Source organism: Chaetodon trifascialis, chromosome 14, assembly GCF_039877785.1.
Source record: "Chaetodon trifascialis isolate fChaTrf1 chromosome 14, fChaTrf1.hap1, whole genome shotgun sequence".
Lineage (NCBI taxonomy): Eukaryota > Metazoa > Chordata > Actinopteri > Chaetodontiformes > Chaetodontidae > Chaetodon > Chaetodon trifascialis.
Window position 1 is genome coordinate 17091230 of NC_092069.1, and position 15483 is coordinate 17106712.

At 44.0% G+C, this 15483-nt stretch overlaps 1 protein-coding gene across 1 annotated transcript; it reads left to right on the forward strand.

Annotated features, from left to right (window-relative positions):
* The first annotated feature begins 6889 nt into the window (after positions 1-6889).
* On the forward strand, positions 6890-10790 carry vgll2b (vestigial-like family member 2b). The gene is made up of 4 exons (XM_070979801.1): positions 6890-6976; positions 7455-7800; positions 9723-10169; positions 10681-10790. The coding sequence occupies exons 1-4, from the start codon at positions 6890-6892 to the stop codon at positions 10722-10724; spliced, it is 924 nt and encodes a 307-aa protein (XP_070835902.1). The 3' UTR covers positions 10725-10790.
* Positions 10791-15483: the final 4693 nt, after the last annotated feature.

Consider the following 15483-nt stretch of genomic DNA (forward strand, 5'->3'; position numbering starts at 1 on the left):
TGTGATGTAAGTAAGGCAGTAAGGTCAAGAGACGCTTCTGTGTGGTGTGCAATTACCACACATGACTGTTCATAACTGGTCCTCTTTTTATCTTTCTATGAATCACACTAAAATGTATTCTACCCTCTCACATACACATAAAAAAACATTTCATCTGCAGGTCCTTTCATGGATAATAAACTCTGGTTTACAGCCTATTCATTTGTGAAGTGCTCTTGTTAGTTTCCATGAGAGCTCAGGCAATTCTGACACTAATTAGAAGTGCCTCAATATGATGTTGTCTCAGTTTGTGAGGCATCCTCTATAAATGCACCAAGCCTAAACATGCACATTCAGAAACCCTTAATAATATCATACTAGAATACATTAGACTCTCTGAGCTCTTCAGTACTTTGTATGGCTGGTTTTCCTTAATAGCCTCTTGATTTGGACATATACTGAACTGAAAACAGTAGTATACAAAATTATTCTGAATTTGATGGCAGCAGCATGTTTCAAACAAGTTGGAACAGGAGCAACTAAAGACAGGTAAAGTTGTGGAATGCTCCAAAAACACCTGTTTGGAACATTCCACAGGTAAACAGGTTCATTGGTAACAAGTGATAGCATCATGATTGGGTGTGAAAGGGGCATCCTGGAAAGGCTTAGTCGTTCACAAACAAGGATGGAGCGAGGTTCACCACTTTGTGAACACATGATTGAATAAAGGATTTTACTACATGGGCTCAGGAACATTTCGTAAAATTACATTTTGTTTTTATCTATGTTTTACACAGCATCCCAGCTTTCTGGGAATTCAGGCTGTCTAGTATTTCCTACAGTCATTCTTTACCTTTAGTGGCAGTTTAGTGCTGAAAGTTGACATCGTGCAGGGGTTTTACAATGATCCTCCCTAACTCTCACCCCCTCTGAGTACTGTACTTATCAATTTTCAGGGCCAAGGGTTGGTCAGATGGCATGTGACTAAATGGCACAGAAGAACACACAACACAGTGCCAGGACTGACTCCACCCTCGGAGTCCCACACACACTCTAAACCCTGCAGGGGAAGAACAAGAGAGTGGAACACAGTGCAGAATTAAGGGCTTCCCCAACAGAGGGGCATTTCATTTTAAAATCATGTGCAAAACTAAAAAAACTGAGCTGGGTAAAACAGAAAAAGACATTATATTGGAAGGCTACTGTATGTATAAGAGTGTTTTCATAAGGACACACTGTACACTGTACTCAGTGTTATGAATAACACAGGCAAATAAGGGTAGCAAACCAGTAGCAGTGACAAGACATTTGACTTGTGAAACATGCCTGGGACAGTAGCATGGCATGCATGTATCATATTCTGCCTTCCAACTCTCAATCATTTTTGGGTGGTTGACTTTTTTTCCCAGGGGCTTGTTGACTGCTGTGGATTGGACAGGTGGCATAGCATGGAGAAGAACTGGCCATTTACCAACCAATAAAAATAGCTGCGGTCTCCATGATGTCACCGGTGAGTAAATCACAGCTCCTGACTGTAGAGGGAAAAATAAAATGAGACAAAGAAAAGAGGGACATTTAACATCTGATATTTCACTATTTTTGCACAATGTCGCTTTTTGTGCCTCCTTGCTTTCCTTCCAATCCTGGATCATTTTTCTGCACGCCCTTCTCTGCAAGTGCTCCCACCTTTTTCCTCACATGTGCATGTTCAGAGGTATGTAAATCTGCACAAACAGGAAGATGTTACATGACCAGACAGCGAATGACCATGTACCTCACGCCAAACTTCCTTCTTCAGTCAGTCACACTCGGCTGCAGTTGCCAGAGAGGGTGCACAAACTAAAGCCGGAGTCTGATCTCACTCCCATACCTGGCATTCTGAAGCCACAACACCACGCTGCCGATGTGGAACCTGATCAGTCGTAAATCTTCTCTGTTTGACCATGTGACATGCCGCATTTGTGATTCTGCCCTCCGCGTCTCTTTCTCTCCACCCTTTGCCACCCGTCGTGCCCTTCTAACTGCAGCCCCCTCTGGCACACTGGGGAAGGAATGTCGGGCAGGAAGGTGACAATCCCACATGTCCAGATTAGTGTTTCTGTGCGCATCTTTCATGTGTTTGTCCCTTTTCCTTTGGTTTTACGTGTGTGTGTTTGCATTGAGTGTGTGAATATGTGATTGGGTGTGCATAACTTCCAGTGACCCAGTTGCAACGTGGTGGCAGCAGGGTACCCTCAGTAATAGGATGTTAGGAATGTGGCACTTGTCAGCCTCTCAGAGGATGCTGTTAATTCACATTCTGTCCATTTCAGGGGGTAAGCCTTTAATAAACAGAGAACATTTACCTGTGTAGATGCTCTCTCTCACTCTCTCTCTGTGATGTATGAAGTGAAGTGTGCAAAGTGCTTCCTTACATTAATGACATTTGAAGTTCTGCTGATGTGCTGCAGCTCTGTTTATTACACTTTTCCCCCCAGACAACTTGCACCCCTTAAAGCTACCACACAGGAATCATAATCCATGCAAACAGCAAGACCAAACCAGTGTTCTTACATGCTTAAACCAATTCTTTACCACCCACAGGTGGTCACCCACCTGACCTCTTTTCAAAGAATACCTGATGTTTTTAGATTTCCACTGTCCTCTGCAGTATTGTTAATTTCTGTACGGCATCAAAATCAGCTTGCTTGAGAGAGCATAGCATTGAAGGCAAATCAATCACCATGGATATCATAAAACAATAAGATTAAGATTAAGACACAGCACTACATGCATATGCCATGCTTTTGGTGAAATTATTTCTTCCGCATTTAACCCAACCTGGAAGTCCTTCCTCCGCGGCAGACCAGGAGCAGTGGGCTGCCAGCCAACAGTTCCTTCTCGTCACCATTGGTCAGGTGGTGATATTCTTGCATGTTTTTAGTGGGGGTTTTATATGGAGGATACCCCAAGTGAACACAGGGAGAACAGAACTCCACACAAAAAGGCCCCTTTCCTTGAGATAAAGGGCAGCGGGCACCGAAGACATGGTGGAGGACACGCCCTCAGCGCCCACAGCGCCCACAGCGCCCACAGCGCCCACAGCGCCCCAGATGGGAATCGAACCCGGGACCTTCTAGCTGTGAGGCGAATATTGATAGATGAAACAATATTTTGGGGTGATTTTAGGTATTTTTCAAATATATTTCAAGGAATATTTGAACAAGAAAAATGCATAAACTGAGCTGTAATGTTACATTTAAGACCAGGGAAAGACAATCTCAGTGTTTTCAATATCGCAAATTCCAGATTGTATCTTCCTCACAGTACAATATGGATGTATTGCAACTATTACAACAAAAAGATGTTTTCTATCAATCACATTTCACGTTCCTGCTAGTTTTCAAACTGGTCATTGCCTACAAGATAGTCAAAATGCACTAATCAAGGCTAGAACTAAGGCTTATTGCACAGTGTGGAAAATGATTGGCAGTAAATGCTTAAATGTACATGATTTCTAATTAATGAGCTAAAACAAATATGATCCTTAACATTCTTTAGTTACACTAACTGACTTGTCGAATCGAGGCTCTGGTATTCTGGGTCCTGGTGGTCTGTGTGGACAATGAGGGAGTTGTTTTAGGGAGAAAATAGCTGCACACTTGCACATTCTATCACAGCAGATTTATCACCAACATTTGTGTAGAAGGATGAATGAGCCAAACCTGTCCATACGTGGCCCTTTGTGTGTGTGTGTGGGTGTGTGTGTGTGTGTGTGTGTGTGTGTGTGTGTGTGTGCTAGGGTGTCTGTGTTTCCAATGACACTTACTGATGATTTTGAGCAGCTGAGATGAGTTTGTGTGGAACTGGACAACGGGGCAGCTGTACATCTCTGTCTTGGACATATGCACACACACACACACACACACACACACACACACACACACATAGACACACATGCACACTGAGGCATATAAACAACAGTGGAATCCTGAGGTCCGACCCCCTTGGGACAGAGCCAGACTGAGACCTTAATAAAGGCCTTGTTGTTTCAGGAGGTAGCTTATGTGGTTTCAGGTTCATATCTCAACAAGCCACATTTTACAGACAAGCACCACAAGCTTGCGGGTCGTATTGTCCTGATTTGCATTTAAATACACGATTCTTCAGCTGTTCTTTACAGTCTGACAATTTTGATTAAATGATCATGTAAAGGATTGATTTTAAAGTACACCTGTACACCCTTTTCTTCGGGGTACTCTGGTATTTGTAGCAGAGAGTATAAACTATTAATGGTGGTGTCGCAATGTGAATAGTGGTCTAAATAAAACCAGGTTGCCATTACTACCTCAACTGGCCCTGCAACATCTCAGCCAATGAGCGACTTTGCCTGGTCAGACCTCTTTTAACAGAGGCGGGGCCTACAGTGGATGTGCTGCGGGGTCACAAGGAGTGATGTAACCCATGTTTATTTTCAGCATATACACGTAAATGTAGACAGAGAGACACCTCCACACACACTTGTACACACACACACACACACACACACACACACACACACACACACACACACACACACACACACACACACACACACACACACACACACACACACGCACACAAGAGCAACTGTAGACTCTTGCACATACTGTTCTTTACATGCAAAGACTTTAGCATGCACAGTTCAGTATCACTGACAAACACAAATGTGCCGACTGACTTGGTTTTGAACTTTGGGATCTCCGCCATGTTTCTGCAAGCTGGTTGTCTGCCTTGCCCTCTTCCTAGTTTGGTCAGTGTTGAGGCATGTATGTGCACACACACACACGCACACACACACACACACACACACACACACACACACACACACACACACACACACACACACACACACACACACACACAGTGACAGTAGGGGATGGCTGTTCCAGGGGAACGCGGGGTGATTAAATAGAGAAAAGGTGTATGTATCACTAGGGAAGACAAGTGGGAGGGAGTGGCAGAGACAGAAAGAGAGACAGAGACACAGAGAGAAATTTAGTCATGGCCATTAATACTAATAGTGGCCTCCCTTCCCTTCTGTCAGCTGCAGCTGTTGATCACGCTGGTGTAACACTGAGCTTTCTAGCATTGCATCACTCTCTTTCTCCATGACTCCAGTTCTGTCCTGCATTACCCTGCATGTATATGGATCCAGCAGCTTGTGTTGCATATCATGCTGCAAGGGTAATGGACTGAAGTGGGAGTACTACCCTGATAGCGTTAAGATTGATCTGTTTGAAAAGTGTATTTACACATTTAAACCTATTCATTCATCTCTTTTAGGAGCTGACACACTTTGTTGATGTCCTCCTGAGGCTATATGGAACAGAGCACTATGCAGTTTACAGTATTATGTTGCAACGCTATGCTGTAAAATCAGTTTATCAAGACAGTAATGCAAGACACAGTCAAAGTGAGAACTACGGTGTTGCATGTCAGCTTTATCCACTGCTATTTAAGAGCATGTAAGATTCATTAACATGCCATTAACCTGCCACTAGTTATTCATACTATGTGTGATGTATGCATAGCAAGATGTTGGTCATGTTCTCCATCTAGAGAACGCAGCAGAGGGACGATGTAACTTCCCGAGGAGCTCGTCCACTCGCATACATCAGAGACATTCCACCTCATCTGACACTCGTCCATGGAATTCTGCAAATTTTCCACACTATTCTCCCAGGCACACAGGCAAGTGCCTGTCAAAAAGACTGGCATGCCCAAACACCAGACACCTGTAAACCCTTAAAACATGAGAACTAAACTGCGCTTTCTGGAGAATGTATCTAACGCGTTGTTTGTAAAGTTAAATTTTTTAAAGATGGATTTTTTTTATTTTGCACGTGGATACATGATGATTTCTGTTCTCCTGTGCTGTTTGTGATTATCATCAGGTATGTTTGTGTGTGTGTGTGAAAATATCTCTTTGTTTGCACTGCTGATAGGTGATAATTTGTCATAGATTTGTGCAGAGTCCCTTTCTCCTCTATGTTGGTATGACCAGTGTATGCAACCTATAGTTGACACCTATGTGTCATTCTGGGAACACACTAAATACTTCAGATGACTTGAGGGTTTACTTGGCAACCGATGGCTGTTTTAAGACCATGGATACACTTTCAGCTTGGACTGCGCACAAAATTTTCAAGTATCTGCAGTACATGGAAAGAAATAAAAAAGTCACTGAATCGCATGTATCATGTGCTCATTGTCGTGTGGCTGGTTATAAAGCTCAATGACTTCATCCAGATCTATTTGTGTAACTGGATGACATTCTATTTAACCTTTATTTTACACCATGATTAAGAAGTTGTGGAGGCATGATTAGCCCCACTTTGTTTCCAGCTCTAAAAAAAAAAAAAAAAAAAATCTTCAGCCTATGTTTTATATCTGAATGGATTTCTTTTCCATCCTAGACTTTGACAAGATTTACAGCTTTACTTTAGGCAACCATCATGTGCTTTCGACGATTGCAGCTTTTGGCAGATTCATTTTTAACATCAAAGGAAACAATCCGTTTGCTGTGCGCAATCAATAACCTGCTATAGATGTTGTATGATAGTGGGAGTGTTGGTGGTGGTGATGGGGGGATGGAGGTCCTGCCTGGCAAAGGTGGGAGGGGTTGACACAGAGATGTACAGGACAGGACACTCACATGCTTGCTCCATAAACCTCACCACATTTTGCTGCCGCAGCTGTTGTGGCGCACACGGGGAGCAGAGAGGTGCGCTCCTTCTGGAGTGACTATGCCGAGTCTGGCAAGAGCTTTTTCACTCTGATCAGCGACCACCGAGCCAGTTTCTCTTCGGCAAAACGCCCCGTAATGTTGTCGCTCTCTCTCTCAGCAAGGTCGGATTCCACAGAAGAGTGAAGACACCGCTCATTTACCATGAGCTGTTTGGATGTTATGTACCCAGCCTATGGACATTACGCACCGTACGCACCGACAGCTCCTGCTTTTATCAATACCTTACAGGTAGGAAGTGAGCAAATGTTTAAATTTTACCTTGATAGTTCTTCTTTTTTCCATTGTTAGCGGGGAGATGGACGTGAGGCGCAACTGTTTAGTTTAGTTTATGCAGCTTGTGCGTAAAAGCAAATAACCTGATGGAAAAGCCGTCAAGTGTTTTTAATGTTCGTAATGTAAGAATTCCTTTGATGTAAACGGTCATGTACGAATAGGCCTATGCTATATATGTGTGTGTTTGTATGTGTGTGTGTATACGTCTTACCAAGCACAGAACTCGTACCCACGAAACTCATATTTTCACGCGCACACGTCCGCTCGCTCGCCCTTACACACATGCCAGTGCTGCCACACGCACACATAAAAAAACATTATGTCAAAATGTCTCATAGACAGCTCCAGAACTGTCCTCTGAAACACCTGTCTTAACCCTGTCCCTGCTCCTCCCCCACTGCCCTGCCTCTCCTCTGACCCCCCCACCCCCCAGGCTCCCACAGGTCTGAGCAGAAGTTCTTCTCACTGCCGGGATTTTATGGACACTCCCAGGGGTCCCGAGGGGATGTCTGGGGGCCCAGGCCCTGGAGGATCAACTTCCTCCTCATCTTCATCCAGCTCTTCCTCATCCTCCTACACGCCTGCAGCTCTGAGGCCAGAGGAGGGCCCCAAGGAAAAGCAGGAGGCCCCTGAGGCAGAGTACTTGACTTCCCGCTGTGTCCTTTTCACCTACTACCAGGGAGACATCAGCAGTGTGGTGGATGAACATTTCTCCAGGGCTCTCAGCACCTACATGGACGGAGAGGGCAAACGGCGGGCATCAGACCAACAGGGCACAGGTATACTGCACCTAGCCTTGTGAAAGTAAAGCAAACGTTCGGTGCACATGCAGTCATCTCAGACATGTTTTCATGTCCATAATTGCAGAAAAATATAGTGTTCATTAATTATGATGGAGAGACTAAACAACAGATTTGAGTTGGCTACCCTCCATGGAGCAATCTCCATTATTCCTTATGTTCAGTGTGTGAACAGAAAGAACACAATCATCATGCATTTTGATGGTTGACAATCTTTATAATATATATATTTCAAGAAGATTCGCACCAGCCTGAAAATAGTTTAGGTTGGTTTTGCGAGTCACTACATCCCTGCAGTTTCATACTTTCCTTTCATCTATGTGAGCGCAGATGCTGCAGTTGTCTTTGTGGGTGTCTCGCTTTTGAGGCCACACAGGGTGCGTTGACAGTTTTGCAGAGCGCAGCAGAGCATCAGACAGGTGATGTGATCAGGTGACATGACTGAAGAGGTGCTTGTTGGGACTGTTGTCCATGGAGAGGTCAGGGAGCGGGGTTCAGAGGTCATGAAGGTCGGGAGCTGTTGGCAGTCAAGAGGGACTTCTTTGACTCTAATTAGGGTAACAAAAGAAAAACAAGAGAAATCATGCACATGTAGATTTTTTTAGGTTTGCTGTGAAAAATCAGGAATCCAAAAATTATTATGGACAACTTTTGAATTTTAGGCATTGCTTGGTTTTATTTGGTATGCTTTGGCAACTTTGCTACTGAAGACACTGCTGGGATTCATAAGCTGTGCTTATGAATTACAATAAAACTGTTGTACAAGTCAAAACACATCCTCATATTCCATAATTAACTCTGAAAAGCATCAAATAATCTTTAAAATCAGCAGCATTGTTAGATGATTATATTTTTCTTTTTTTTGTTTGCAAAGTAAAAATGGAGTTATTTTCAAATCTTCTAGAGACACCAAAGTCGTCCCCTGGATATCCATGTAGGGCCTATAGCCTCTACTCTCTCTGCTGTTGCTGTTAGTCTCTTCTACTTCAGTCGGACGTCTTCATTTCAGCAGTAACACACGCTTCCTGCCTCACAACAGATGCTATGTTTATACATGGCCGTAAGCGCACAGCCTCGCCGGCGTATCCCCTTCAAACGCCTCTGCGGCTGCCATTCTGACTCTTGCTCCAGCTTTTGCCCCACAATGGTTGCTCAGTCAGTTGACTGCCTGCCGGTCAGATTTATATACGCTGTGGTCTGTGCGATAGGGGCAGAGGGAAACACTACCTCTCGGGGTGCTGCATGGTGTCTGTTTTCAGAGGAATATCTAAATATAAAAGTATACTGCTAAAAACATATAATGGCTCACTGACATTCTGTCAAGGGCGAGGAGAGGGGGGAGTAGAGAAAACAACAGGTGGGGGTGCAGGAGACAGAGGAGAGGGGTGGCGGGCGCTAGCACAGGGCCAGAGTTGCGTGTCTCAGTGTGTGTGCGCATGAGTGTGTTGTGAGACTTTCAGAAGTACTGGGCTGACATGAGAGTGAGAGATGTCACCACAGCGAGTGATTTAAGGCTCTGTGAGCCTTGGGCTCCCTCCAGGTCAGAGCGTCTGCCTTATATAGAACTGCAGGATATAGGGACATCTCTCTTTCTACCTTTCTCTCTGTCACTCTCTCTCTCTGTCCCTCTGTCTGCTAGAACGTGGTTGTGTTTATTTCTGTGTCTTGTTGGGGCTAGGGCTGTGTGACAGTATGATCCAATAGGGAAGATATCTGGGCCAGAGGGTGTAGCAGTCATGTGAGTGACATCTACGTTTTGCTCCTCTTGCACAGCTCCAGCCTGTGCATTTGTCTCTATAAATCAAGTGTTTCACTCGACAGTTGTGCAACTGTGTGTGACTTGGCCTAAATCCGATCGTTGTTTATCCTCCTTCCCCCTCTCCACCTCCTTCTCCCGTTAGATACCCCTTCACCGAGCAGCAGACGAAGCTTCCCTCCATCCTTCTGGGACAGTAACTACTCCTCGCCTCAGAGCCGCTCCCACTGTGAGACGGGCGCTCCCTCCTATTCCATGGACCCCTACACATCAGGGTTGCACCCGGGTTTGCCACACCCACATGCTCATCCTCACCCACACGCTCATCCTCACTCCCATCCTCATCCACCAGAGAGCTGGGCATATCCCCAGGCCCAAGCCTACGGGCCACCGCGGCCCCTCCATGAACTGTACTCACCGTCGGCTTTGGAGCCCCACTACGGGCCCCTGCTCATGCCCACAGTGAGACCACCTCATCTCCCTACCTTGCCAAGCCACTATGAGGTGAGCAAGCTGGAGCCCACTGCCTCCTGGCCCAGCCTGCTTCCCCCAGGAGACGTCAGCCAGACGCTGGCACTCAACATGGATGCAGGTAACCACTAAACCGCATCAGGCTTTTGCAAATCCTGTGTCGACAATACAAATGTTCCTTTATTTAGAGTTTGGAAAATGTCTCTAATCAAACCAGATATGAAAGTCTGAAAATGCACAAATAAAAACAAAGTGCAGCAAATGGCAAATTATTCATGGCTACAAAAATATGAGAAAAATATGTTATTTTTCTATACTTTACATGCATCAGTTTTGTGTGATACCCTCTGTAGGAAACACATGCACAGATGCATATAATGTGTGTGTGCCCTGCCACACACACACACACACACACACACACACACACACACACACACACACACACACACACACACACACACACACACACACACACACACACACACACACACACACTACATCATAATCATCACAGAAGCTCTCTTCCACCCCCCCTCTAAAACAGGATGTTTGGCAAAAGTAGGCTCCATGACAACCTGTGTTCTGTTGTTCGCTGTTGTCCTCCTCATTGTTTCCTTGTCCTTTTTTCTCAGGCCTCCAGCAGCACAAGAAAGGCAAGGAGCTGTACTGGTTCTAACGAGCCCTTCAGTCACATTGACCAGCCATTACCTGATCCAATTAGTCCCTGGACCTGCTCCGCTATTGAAGCAGCGTGTCCCTTTATCCCCCCCCCCCACACACGCACACTCCATCCCCATCTATCCACCCCCTTCTCTCTCTGCTCCCGGCCTCCCCTGCCAGTATACAGCCTTGCTCCAGGTCGACGTGTGTGCACCATGGAGATAAAGCATGAGCGAGGGGGAGAGAGAGGAAGAGCGAGAGCATGTCACTGTCTGTAATCTGTGCTGTTGCTCTCTTTCGCAGCCCCCTCTCTCTCTCCGGGTGCAGCACAGACCTTGGCAAGGTGTGAGCCACAGTGACCTGTTTGGACTGAGAAAGACAGGATCACATCAGACTTTTGCAAAGGACGGAGAGATAGAGGGATGAATGGAGGGACAGAGGGATGAATAGCGGCGAGCAGGGATTCCCTCCAATGTCCCTGGTTATCTCGGTCTCATGTTCTTTGTTGGTACGGTGGTCGTCATCATCCACTTATCTGCATCGCACAAATGCAACACGCAGCGATAAACAGGAGCAGCAATTATGGCGGTTTATGCTTTGTGACTGTCATCATGATGCCTTTTTTTGGTTGTTATTATCATTTTGTTCTCTGAAATAAAGTGTTTCTATTTATTGGTGTTTATGTGCATTTCTAAACTGTTTGGTTAGGCCAGTGTTCTGAAATGATTGTGATTCAGTTTATTGTGTTTTCTAAAGCGAGAGGCGGCGGAGATGACCGTGTTTCTGGAGGAGTAACTCACGTGTACGGAGGCATCTTTTGTGGAGAATAAAGGTCATTTCTCAAAAACATATCAAAAATGTGTTCAGCTGTGAACAGGCTCAAAGATTGTGTTCTTTCAATTTGATGACAATGGTTCCATTTTAGTTCTCGGTGTCATTCTTGGATGTTTTGAATTTGGACTTTCTAAATATTTTTTGATTTTTTTTTCTTTTTTTTGTGTGTGTCATTTCTCATTTTCGTGTCCAAGAAGATTTTGATGTCAATAAATATTTTTATGATAAAATGCCACATCTCCTAATCCTTATCTTGCATAACAGTATTATCTGAGCTGCTGCTAATTCAAGGGACAAAACCTTCCAGAGGACAAATACTGATATTAGCTTCAAGAAATGTGTCTCAGCATTGAGCAGAGCACATTTGGGGGACACTAAAGGCTTGATAGGTTCGCACACTCGACATATCAGTGTGGGGATATTTTAGTAGCGGTATGAATCCCAGAGACAGTAGCACAGCCAGATGTGATCAAGGTTACGCCAGGCAACTCGACTTATTTAAAAGGCCTTCCATTTGAATTCCTGCTTGCATTCACACTTTGTCACCTATAAAGTGGAAACGAGTGGTGAATGCCAGCAATGTGTAACCAGAGAAGAAGCCAGCCATCCCAGCTATGCACCAAATGTTGCTCTGTTATTGATCCGATAATCAGATTATGTGCTAAGGTATGCCAGTCTGGGCCACTGTCACAATTTAGCGGCTGTTATGTGTGACCCCCTCTAGAGAGCAGCCAACTATGTGATTGGCTCTAAGCTGAGGAAACATGTAGAGTAATGAAATTAGAAGAGTTTACCAGGGATAGCGTCCCTCTCGGTTTCCCATGCCAAGCATCTTACTGCCGTTTCACACCAGTATTGTCACTGGGCCCGAGGGTTTCCTTTTCACACCAGATCCTTCAGGATCGACTCAATAGTTAGCATGCACCCACGGCTATTGTCACATTATATCGCTTAGATGTCAATGAAGTCTACACTGCATTAATAGTACCCTTGTGTAATCATCATAGTGGAACAGTTGCATTGACCATTACAGTGACCTGACTTGATTGATTCAGCTTGTTAAATTCCCAAAAGAAGCAGCATAAAAAGTACTACTACTACGAATAATAATAATAATAATAATAATAGTAATACTACTACTACTACTACTACTACTACTACTACTACTACTAATAATAATAATAATAATAATAAGAAGAAGAAGAAGAAGAAGAAGAAGAAGAAGAAGAAGAAGAAAGAAAGAAAGAAAGAAATCCCTTTATTAGTCACATTTTTTCCACACACAACATGCAAAGTTAGGAGGGGAAACTGCACATACCACGCATATGTGAAATTTATTCTCTGCCTTTAACCCATCCTTGGTCAGTCCTTCCTCTGTGGCAGACCAGGAGCGGTGGGCTGCCAGCTGACCGGCACCCGGGGACCAGTTCCTGTTGTCACCATTGGTCAGGTGGTGCTCTTCTTGCATGTTTTTAGTGGGGGTACATTTTATGGAGGATACCCCAGGTGAGCGCGGGGAGAACATGCAAACTCCAGAACATGCAAAATAATAATAATAACAATAATGTAGCATCTTTAAGAAAAGAGTTTACAAAGTGCTTTGACAAAGCGAAAGCAAGATACTCAGTCAGGCAACGTAACAACTGAAAGCCAAACAGAAGCAAGGCCAAATGAATGTTATATTCAAATAAAGTTAAAACAAGAAGACAAAACATGCAAAATGTCACTATAGATAAATATAAAACAAAAAGAATAAAAGCAAGAAAAACAGACATCACATAAAGGCAGATATAGAGAATAAGCACAGTAGATTACCTTTGCTGACAATATAATTTAATGTGTGGAAGCTGTGATTACTTAACGACAGACACTATGTACAGTATAAGCCTGAGGAAATGCTGCCCTCTCCTGGTGATTTTTTAACACTGCAGAAGAGTTTTTCACACCAGAATCTGTGAGATTTTCTGCCCTCCAAAGGTTAAGAGAAGTAACACCGGAGCACTGAAGCTGAGAAACATGGGTTTTTAGTTTTCAGGCTGTCTGGCAACTTTGTAACAGATAATGAAGTTGGAATTTCTTTATTTTACATCTTTTTAGGTTTTATTTAACCCCCCCCCCCCCAAAAAAAAAAAAAATCAAAAATAATAATAATGATAGTATTCATTATAATTGCATTTACGGGCTACACGGTGGCGCAGCAGGTAGTGCGCATGCCTCACAGCAACAAGGTTACCGGTTTGATTCCCGGGTGGGGCCTTTCTGTGTGAAGTTTGTATGTTCTTCCCGTGCATGCGTGGGTTTTCTCCGGGCACTCCGGCTTCCTCCCACAGACCAAAAACATGCTCATTAGGTTAATAGGTAAAATTGCCCCTAGGTGTGAGTGTGAGTGTGAGTGTGAATGGTTGTGTGTTTGTGCCCTGCGATCGACTGGCGACCGGTCCAGGGTGTACCCCGCCTCTCGCCCGTCGATGGCTGGGACCCCCGCAACCCTGAAAGGGATACGCCGTATAGAAAATGGATGGATAATTGCATTTACTTCCTCATTTGGAGTGACTCACTGAACAGTCAAGATGTCAGTCAATCAAACTGGATATTGCTGAATAATAATCATCAAATGGACAAACATGTGACTGACAGTACAGGAATGTTGTCCTTAATAGATCCAGACCCCTCAGACCTGTGTGACTGCCTGGACAGAGGAGCAAAAATCTGCATGTAAAGATCTTAATCAAACCAAATTTAGTTTTGGAAAACCCCTCCATGACATGATATGTATGTGCACAGCAGGGAGGACTTCAATGTGAGGAAGTGAGTGTGATGTGTCTTCAGCATTAACCAGCATTTCCTGATAACAGCTGGTTCTAAATAAATGCTGAGTGTGTTTCCATGCATTGACTCATGTTTTACAGTAAGGCAAACCACATAAGATGACCCACATTCAACGTGAGAGGCAGCAGATCATAAGACCGATCATTGATAAAAGTCACATGATGCACGATTCATGGTGTGAACCATCTGTCTGATAGTAACAAGGAGGCAAAACAAACTGAATCAAGAATCAGTTTTGCAAATATTAAATTCTTCCATTTGCTGATCCAAATCTTATATTTGCCTTTACTGATCATTCAATTTAAATCATTTTGAAGTCATAAACAGTTGTTATTGTAATTCAATCTTCGTGATCTACACTCAACCTGTACACTGATTGTATAGGGCAATAAACAGAGGCTTGTTTTCCTCACCTTAATTTCAGATGCAATTGTCCGACCTTTGGCCCCTGCCTTGCATTTCAGGTTAGTTAATGTGTCATTTCCAGAGCTATAAGCTAACTGTCGTCACTGTCATGTGCGAGCTGAAAGAGACCTATAAAACACAGTGACATGGAACCAAAATATGTGGTCCAGAATGTGGAAGTGGTCATGGGAATCACAGAAACTACTGGTCTGTGCAGTGAGTTGGTTTCTGTTTCGCTGTTGCAGACGTAAATGCACATGTACTCATAAATGTAGTCCTCCATTTTTAAAACATACATGCTTCGTGCTACTGCAAGCTCTTTCTCAAGGTCATGAACACAAGCACACACAAATCTCGATCTGCACACACAAACCTTGATCTGTGAACTTAGGAGGTTTTCAAATTTGTATTGTGCTAACTCGTGACGCGACCCTGTCACTTGACGGCTCTTGTAAATGGTTTATAATGGTACACCACAAACTTTATGCCTGTATAAAGCTGCACCTGACTTCATAATTTGATAAGAAAACTCACTATTAGTTGCTCTTTTTACACCGTAGGCCAAAATTTCTCACCACATTTCACAAAATCCCAGTTGTGGCACACACCTATATTACACACTATAAAGTACTGGATTAAAAATCGAGCCAGTGTGGGGTCAGTACAGCACAGACGCAGTACTCAGTTGACTTTACTTTACTGGGTAT

Coding starts and splice junctions, on each gene's coding strand:
- vgll2b (XM_070979801.1), top strand. CDS start 6,890: ATGAGCTGTTTGGATGTTATGTACCCAGCCTATGGACATTACGCACCG. Junction 7,801..9,722: donor ATCAGACCAACAGGGCACAG/GTATACTGCACC, acceptor TTCTCCCGTTAG/ATACCCCTTCACCGAGCAGC. Junction 10,170..10,680: donor GGCACTCAACATGGATGCAG/GTAACCACTAAA, acceptor CTTTTTTCTCAG/GCCTCCAGCAGCACAAGAAA.